Here is a 9,373-nt window from a genome sequence, read left to right on the forward strand (position 1 = left end):
GACACATACATACACGCACACACACCTCCTCCACACACACACACACACACAGACACCTCCACCACGCACACACACACAGACACATACATGCACACACACACAGACACATACATACACGCACACACACACACCAAGCATTTAAGCACTTAGACCTGTGCATGCAGGCATTGGCTGGTGACAGGCTCACCCCCCCTTACCCGCACGGCCTTATTTATAATGATGGCCGGACCATAAGAACAACGATGCACTTTGCCCCTCTGCCATTTTGTCTCGCACCCCTCCTGATAGTATGTAAGCTCATGCATGCGAGCAGGGACCTCACTCCACATGTATGGCTGATAATTATATGTATCTCTGTAATGTCGATTTTTTGTCTATGTATGTACCCCCAGAATTGTAAAGTGCTGCGGAATCTGTTGGCGCTATATAAATAAAATTATTATTATATTATTATTATTATCTTGGCGGAGAAACCCCACTTCTCCCTGCAAGCTGCCCACTTGTTGTGTAAGAGAAGAAATAGCAGCATTACATTTGGTGATAGAGAAGTTGCATTGTGAGACTGCCAGCAAAATGTCTCTCAGCGTGGGCTCCTGTGCACAGACTGTCCCTGGGACACAGGGTGGGATGCTGCTCTGCTGTGCTTCCCCTGCCACAGCCTCCATGTATTCCTCTTCTCTCTTCTCCCTCCTTGTCACTGCAGCCCCCCGCCATGTCTGTCTCTGAAGGGGTATTCTCTATGGGGCTTTCCTCTATAGCTTCCCCCTCCACCGGATCGTACCGTACACATCCATTGCTCATCCGTGGGGTCGGTGGTTTCTGGAACTCCGCCAGCCTGGCAGCTGTCCCTGCAGTAAGCTGCCTTGTACTGCGTGGTGTGTGAGGCGGCGGGCCGGCGCCATCTTGGATTTCTCGGCCGCCCGTTCCCGCCGTCGATTTCGTTTTCTTGGGGACTCTTCCAGCCATTTGCCCAGTACCGGAATGCTGCCCGGGCGTCTCCGCACCCCTGGGAGCGTTTGCAGCGAGGATGGTGGCCCGCAGGAGTAGTGGTGTGCCGGTATTCAGCGGGACCCGCGGGAGCTCTCAAACCTCGCGTCCGCTCACATGTCCGGCTAGGCTCCGCCCCTATGTGTTTACGCTTTCTAATGGCACGCGCCAGGGGTGCCCTCTTTCTCCGCTACTGTTCGTATTATGCATTGAGCCCCTGGCGGCAACAATCAGAAATAATAAAGATATTCAAGGTGTGAACATTAGAGGTAAGGAATGTAAAATCATGCTGTTTGCCGATGATGTCCTATTGACTTTAACTAACCTTCACATAACCCTACCTGTACTGCATGATCTTTTGTATTCTTATGGGACATTGTCGGGCTATAAAGTGAATACGTTCAAAACTGAAGCCCTGCCTTTGAACATCCCAAACAATATTTATCAATGACTTATTGCAAACTTTAAATTTCGCTGGTCTGCTTCTATTGGTTATTTAGGCATCCCTCTGACCCCCACTTATACCTCATTATACTCTACTAACCACCTTCCTCTATTTAATGAAATTAGGACCCTCCTTGCAAAATGGAAGGACCACTATATCTCCCTCCTGGGTCGCATTGCAGCGGTTAAAATGAGCATTTTACCGAAGTTGATATATTTCTTTGAAACTTTACCTGTGAGAATTCCTAAATCTGCTTTTAAGTCACTACAGATGGCATTTTTTTGGTTTAATTGGAATGGCAAGAGGCATAAGATTGCCAGATCGATCATGATGTGTAGCAAAGCCCAAGGAGGCCTGGCCGTTTCGAATCTACTATACTATTATTGGGCCGCCCTTCGAGGAACTGGCAGATAAACAATCTTCCTCGCTTGGAAAGGTACACTTATCTGCAACTGAGTCACTTTATGAGAACAACTCTGGGGTCCCTTACAATCTCTAAACCTATGTTTGGGCAATTGATGCGTAAAGGTCCCTCTACTAAAGGTCTAATATCAGACATCTACAGGATCTTAAACTCCCCTGTAGACAGCTCTCCAACCAGACACAAGTATATGACTAAGTGGGAGGCTATCCTCTCGAAAGATATCACTCCAGAATGCTGGCAAATTATTTGGGATAGGGCAGCTACGTCCTCCATCTGCCCGACATACAAAGAAACCCAATATAAAATACTTATGATGTGGTATCATACCCCAGAACTTCTCCATAAGCTGAATAGCACCATATCCCCGCTGTGTTGGAGATGCTCCGCAGCCATTGGCTCTCTATACCACATTTTTTTGGCACTGTCCAGGCATCCAGCCTTACTGGATCGCAGTATGCACGGTCCCCTGCGACCCTATGGTGTGCTTACTTAATCTCACTCCCAAAACTCTGGGCAAACACTCCACTAGACTTCTGGTGCAGATATTGACGGCAGTGAAAATGCTCATTGCTCGGCTTAAAGAGCTGAGGTCGTTGAAGCATCTCACCGCTTCCTTGAACAATAGATTAGAAAAGTTTGATAGAGTGTGGGCTCCCTGGGACGCGTACTCGTCTCCACAGGATAGTCCGGCTTAGGTACTTGCTTACCCCCCCCCCTTGCTCACCCCATTATGTTTTTTCCCTTTTCAAACGTCTTGTCTGGTCTTGTTCATTTGTTATAGTTCTGACTTACAAAAGTGGAGAAGAAGTAAATTGAAATTAAATTGGCAATTATATTGATGCCAAATGAACTAACAGGATACAAAGGGGGCCCCACAAGGTGAGGTGAAAGAGTACTTAAAGGGGGGATGGAGCATGTTAAATGATTAATTAGAAAGTTTATATATTTTATGCCGCTATTCCACCAATGTCCACTGCTGTCCATGGCGGAAATTGAATGATTGACTTTTTTTTTTTTTATAACATCTGTTGAAAAAAAAATCCATACTCTGTGATAGTCCCACAATCGTAGCTGCTATAGTTTGGCGGTTTTAATAAGACTCATTTGCATTCGATTTGCGAGTTTTATCAAATCCAACCCAAAATTTGCGAACCTCGTGAAACGAATTTTCAGCTGCTTGGCTCATCTCTACTTCTGATTGTACACTATGCCTTACCTCACTATTTGGATGGTTCCCAGTGCCTTACCTTACTATTTTGATCGTTCCCAGTGCCTTACCTTACTATTTGGATGGTTCCCAGTGCCTTACCTTACTATTTGGATGGTTGCCAGTACCTTACTATTTGGATGGTTCCCAGTGCCTTACCTTACTATTTGGATGGTTCCCCTTGCCTTACCTTACTATTTGGATGGTTCCCCTTGCCTTACCTTACTATTTGGATGGTTCCCAGTGCCTTACCTTAATATTTGGATGGTTCCCAGTGCCTTACCTCACTATTTGGATGGTTCCCAGTGCCTTACCTTACTATTTGGATGGTTCCCAGTGCCTTACCTTACTATTTGGATGGTTCCCCTTGCCTTACCTCACTATTTGGATGGTTCCCAGTGCCTTACCTCACTATTTGGATGGTTCCCAGTGCCTTACCTCACTATTTGGATGGTTCCCAGTGCCTTACCTTACTATTTGGATGGTTCCCAGTGCCTTACCTCACTATTTGGATGGTTCCCAGTGCCTTACCTTACTATTTGGATGGTTGCCAGTACCTTACTATTTGGATGGTTCCCAGTGCCTTACTTTACTATTTGGATGGTTCCCAGTGCCTTACCTCACTATTTGGATGGTTCCCAGTGCCTTACCTTACTATTTTGATCGTTCCCAGTGCCTTACCTTACTATTTGGATGGTTCCCAGTGCCTTACCTTACTATTTGGATGGTTCCCAGTGCCTTACCTTACTATTTGGATGGTTCCCAGTGCCTTACCTTAGTGCTCGGTTGTGTTGGTCCCTAATAGGATTGCAATGTAATAATCATGGATTCTAACTCAATTATAGTCACTGGGGAGATTTATAAGGAAGGTCTAAGAGCAGGAGAGGTAGAAAGAACCAGAACACACAGACTTCTTGCATTTCATTATTTCAACATTTTATTACTGTCCAATGTCCGGAATGCATATAAAAATAAGTTTTAAAAACGCAATTAAGGAAAGTTCTAAAAATCTCAAACATAAAAGAGCACAGCGCTTAAATATAAATCATAAATAAGCTGTGACACTTACTAGTATACTTAGATGTCATTAAATTAGGCAAATGCATATATAACAATCTGTCCTAGAAGACGCAGTGTTAATGGGATTATGTGAACACACAGCTACATAATGGAACATATGCAATGCTACTGAAAGGCGGCCAAGAACTGTACTGAGTGAAAGTGCACAGAGTAATTTGAAGCATATATTTGACCGACCCAAGCCCCAGAGTTTGCATCTTTAGACAATCGCTCATATATAAGTAGTATCTCAATATGTACACACAAACTTTATTTGGTTTCTTCTTTAAATATTCCCAGCACATTTCCTGAATACATAGACAAACATTGAGAGAGATCACTGCAAGGCAGTGCGTCATGGAACGACGTCCCGGAAAGGGTCAGCGAGAGCGCAGCCAGCAAATACACTCACTACGCTGCTATTACAGCACTCTCACTGTTAGCCACCTTCCCAGGATATAGTAAGAAAGTATACGGCAAAAGTACCTGGTCACAAACACAAGGTAGCAGCACTAAAACAAGTCAGCAGTTCATTCAACCTCTTATAGTAAATAATCAGGGGACTAGGTGCAGCCATTGGCTCCGTGGAATGAAGGCAGGTGAAGCACAATACCCAGGATGGAGCAGAGAACACATCCAGCTCTATGGACATTGGAAATGTATTGAGGGCAAATATTGGGGTTTTATGTTGCATTTGTTGATCACGTTGTTACCTTGAAAGGGAACCTGTGACTGGGGCGATCCCTGATGGCTTTCGCCCCAGCAGAAAGATCTCACCTATCCCCAAAGGCGCTGATGATTGGTTGTTTGGGCAGCGATTGGTTACTGACTGTTTTCAGCAGTTTGGGGAATCCTTTATAACATGCTCTGGTGCGGAGGCCATATATACTAGAGAGCATGCATGATATATACACAATGTCTATAACACTAGTCCAGTCCGGCTCTACAGACTGGGACAATAGAATCACAAGGGATGGAAATAGATATCTATGGGACGTGTAGATAATAATAGGAGGTCACACCATGAAATGCTTGACATCTAGTCCGGGATATTACTGCAGCCACAGATGTGGTACTATGCTTCTCATTCTGCACATGAAGGGTCTCGTGATCGACAAAACCTTCACTGGGAGGAGCTGCCATTCCCACGGCGGCCAACAATGGCGGCTGAAGCCAAGAGGCCGCCTACTACGACATCTATAGGGGCTGATGGAATAACCTCTGCAAACCCCCCAATGCTTTATTCTTTTCGGCTCCTTTTATACATTTATATATATAGTTATTTTTACACTGTAGGTTTTTCTAGGTTTTCACCTCCTTCCATTCCAACTAACTGCAAACATATCAAGTGGGTGAGGGTTCTGATTGCTTCTCAGACATGTTGGTCAGGATAGAAGCCGCATACGGAGATAGCAGTGATACGACATACATGCTCTGGATACAAGACACTAATATGACTCTATACAGTTCACTACATTATACACGTTTCCCAGATAAAACATATAATACCCTATGTGTTACAGCGATCCAGCACCATCTTCCGGAACCTCTCCTAAGGGCTTTCTACCAACGAAGTACAATGGGGGAGGCTGTTCTTATATAAGTGACATGGCTACAGATAGAAAACATACAGGCTTTCATTGCCTCGCTCCATACAGGGCTAGTACTATACTAACATTAAGGATCCCATCTGATATAATATATATGGAATCCAATGAGCAGCCATATACCTGGTCGTTAACATATCCATGCACTTACTATCTCCACCACCTCTAGGAAGAGTAACCGGAACAGAGCACAGGATGTGTCAGGGGTCACCAGGAGTCATTATAGCCATACATTAGTGTACACCAGCAGTCATTATAGCCATACATTGGTGTACACCAGCAGTCATTATAGCCATACATTGGTGTACACCAGCAGTCATTATAGCCATACATTGGTGTATACCAGCAGTCATTATAGCCATACATTGGTGTACACCAGCAGTCATTATAGCCATACATTGGTGTACACCAGCAGTCATTATAGCCATACATTGGTGTATACCAGCAGTCATTATAGCCATACATTGGTGTACACCAGCAGTCATTATAGCCATACATTGGTGTACACCAGCAGTCATTATAGCCATACATTAGTGTACACCAGCAGTCATTATAGCCATACATTAGTGTACACCAGCAGTCATTATAGCCATACATTAGTGTACACCAGCAGTCATTATAGCCATACATTAGTGTACACCAGCAGTCATTATAGCCATACATTAGTGTACACCAGCAGTCATTATAGCCATACATTAGTGTACACCAGCAGTCATTATAGCCATACATTAGTGTACACCAGCAGTCATTATAGCCATACATTAGTGTACACCAGCAGTCCATTATAGCCATACATTTGTGTACACCAGCAGTCATTATAGCCATACATTAGTGTACACCAGCAGTCATTATAGCCATACATTAGTGTACACCAGCAGTCATTATAGCCATACATTGGTGTACACCAGCAGTCATTATAGCCATACATTAGTGTACACCAGCAGTCATTATAGCCATACATTGGTGTATACCAGCAGTCATTATAGCCATACATTAGTGTACACCAGCAGTCATTATAGCCATACATTGGTGTACAGCAGGAGTCATTATAGCCATACATTAGTGTACACCAGCAGTCATTATAGCCATACATTGGTGTACACCAGCAGTCATTATAGCCATACATTGGTGTACACCAGCAGTCATTATAGCCATACATTGGTGTACAGCAGGAGTCATTATAGCCATACATTAGTGTACACCAGCAGTCATTATAGCCATACATTGGTGTACACCAGCAGTCATTATAGCCATACATTGGTGTACACCAGCAGTCATTATAGCCATACATTGGTGTACACCAGCAGTCATTATAGCCATACATTGGTGTACACCAGCAGTCATTATAGCCATACATTAGTGTACAGCAGGAGTCATTATAGCCATACATTAGGGGGGCTTGGGGTAAGGTAGGTGCATGTTGTTCCCCTTTAAGACATAGAATATCCTGTGTTCGATTCGATGCATTTTATGTACAACGCTCCAAATCCTTTAAGAGCCTGCTCACCGGGGTCAGCACTGGCTTTATAGCAATTTAGTCAGCAAGTGTTTGTGCAATATAACATATGAAAAACAAGCATAGCGTGTAGGTAGAAAAGCTTGGAATGAACATCTAGTGATCATATTCTCGTCTTCAGAGTTCTAATAGTCACTGACTAATCCTCTTCATAAACTGCTTATGTAATTCTCCTACTTGGTCCTGTAGGAAGTTACAGCTGGATATACACAAAAGCACAAATACAGCTTATATCAAACCGATGTAGAATGCAAAGCAAATATTCCTGTGATGGAACGTGACACATATAAACAGAAAACAAGAGCGGACGCAGATGGTTTGCTTTTCTCCAGGTATTTGCCATTTAAGCCAATGGGCATAAGGTTGTAATGCAGATTGAGTCAGGTGAGTAAGGCATCGCTCAATGAGAAAGTGCTCAGACAAGGCCCGCGTCTTGGCTCCACTAGTTATGGTATTGCACTTATAGGTCATTGCATCAAGGATTCTGGCATAAGTTACATCACGGAGCGCAATCATTAACGCTTATATCTACATTCACTGCTAGACGCCCATCTGATATTGTAAGTCACATGGGTACGGCCACCTCAATCATGTATGCCAGGAAGTAGACCATCATTTGCATGTCATGGAGAATTGACCTAAGTCCATGTCTAACAGGGATAGGGAACCTTCGGCCCCCCCAGCTGCAAATTTACAATTCCCATCATGCCTGGACAGCCGAAGTTTCCCATCCTTAGTCTAAAACCACTTATTTTTTGGAATTCACGTACAAGTCTCCAGAAAGGCCAGTAACTAAGATCCCCTAACCTCCTCCCAACTAATGAACTGTCCGAAGGAAAAGACTGTGTAACATTGGGGTGAGGTGACCCAGGAAGATGGGGGGCAGTGTAACATTGGGGTGAGGTGACCCAGGAAGATGGGGGGCAGTGTAACATTGGGGTGAGGTGACCCAGGAAGATGGGGGGCAGTGTAACATTGGGGTGAGGTGACCCAGGAAGATGGGGGGCAGTGTAACATTGGGGTGAGGTGACCCAGGAAGATGGGGGGCAGTGTAACATTGGGGTGAGGTGACCCAGGAAGATGGGGGGCAGTGTAACATTGGGGTGAGGTGACCCAGGAAGATGGGGGGCAGTGTCCACCGCATCTATAACAACAGGTGGTGTAGAGGGAGCTCCAGAGAGTCGGCTCATTTGTTCCAATACACCAACATGGTCACCTCAGATACTTTTATTGTTGTAAAAGCGTCTTGTTCGAACCCTGTGCATTTATCTAACAAACATAAAAAAAAAAAAAAAGAATATAAAAAAATAATAATGGTATTTATGACGTAATAATGTGAATCGCTTGGTGGAAGACGGAGAAGCAGCATAAGTTATCGTCAAGATGGAAGAAACTAGAAACTAAAGGTTCTGATCTAAAGTCCTAGCTGAAAGGCAGATTGTACATTCTATACAAGTTTATAAAAAAGGGGAGTATGGATGAAGTTTGGTTAATTTTCAAAAAGGCACCTCAAGGCTAAAGGCTTTTACAAATCTAGAATCCTTCACTGGTCAAAACAACAAGAGAACACACTTTATTGCTGCTCTTCAAGTAGCAGAGAAAGAAAGGTCCGTCTGAGTCCCATAGGTGGGAGTCTCCCTTATGAAGTCCGGACGACCGCCATCCTCCTCAGCGGTGGGAGAAGTGACTTTCCTCCGTGTGCTTTCAAGTCTGTGAAACGAAGAAAGAGAAGTTCTTGGGGTTCAGAGAATGTGGTGATGCCGAATCCAGCCGCTCAAGTACCATTTCTTTGGGGCTTTGCAGCATTTACGAGTAGAAAGTAAGGACGCTCTGGTGATTTCCACGGACCAGGAGGACAGGTGGGAGATCCTTGGAGAGAACCTCCAGCCACGCCATGTACAGCGCACTGGACACAGCACCTTTTCTGGCAACTGGCAGAGTCCTAGCAGAGAAGAGGAAAGCGGTGAGATCCGGCCCCAAACGTGAGAAGCAGGACGCAGTGTGACAGAGATAACGCCCTATATACCTGGCGCTGATCCCTAGGACGGGGGTAATACCCTGAACACCTGACGCTGATCCCTAAGACGGGGCTAATACCCTAAACACCTGGCGCTGATCCCTAGGACGG

At 44.6% G+C, this 9,373-nt stretch overlaps 1 protein-coding gene across 1 annotated transcript in view; it reads right to left on the bottom strand.

Annotated features, from left to right (window-relative positions):
• Window positions 1-8,802: 8,802 nt before the first annotated feature.
• The window catches only part of SLC12A2 (solute carrier family 12 member 2), a 183,794-nt gene continuing 183,223 nt past the window's right edge, over window positions 8,803-9,373 (bottom strand). Inside the window, exon 28 of the mRNA XM_069960696.1 lies at window positions 8,803-9,187. Within this exon, the coding sequence (XP_069816797.1) occupies window positions 9,052-9,187 (136 nt within the window). The 3' untranslated portion in view covers window positions 8,803-9,051. The remainder of the gene's footprint in view (window positions 9,188-9,373) is intronic.

The sequence above is a fragment of the Dendropsophus ebraccatus genome, chromosome 3, assembly GCF_027789765.1.
Source record: "Dendropsophus ebraccatus isolate aDenEbr1 chromosome 3, aDenEbr1.pat, whole genome shotgun sequence".
NCBI classification, from domain to species: domain Eukaryota; kingdom Metazoa; phylum Chordata; class Amphibia; order Anura; family Hylidae; genus Dendropsophus; species Dendropsophus ebraccatus.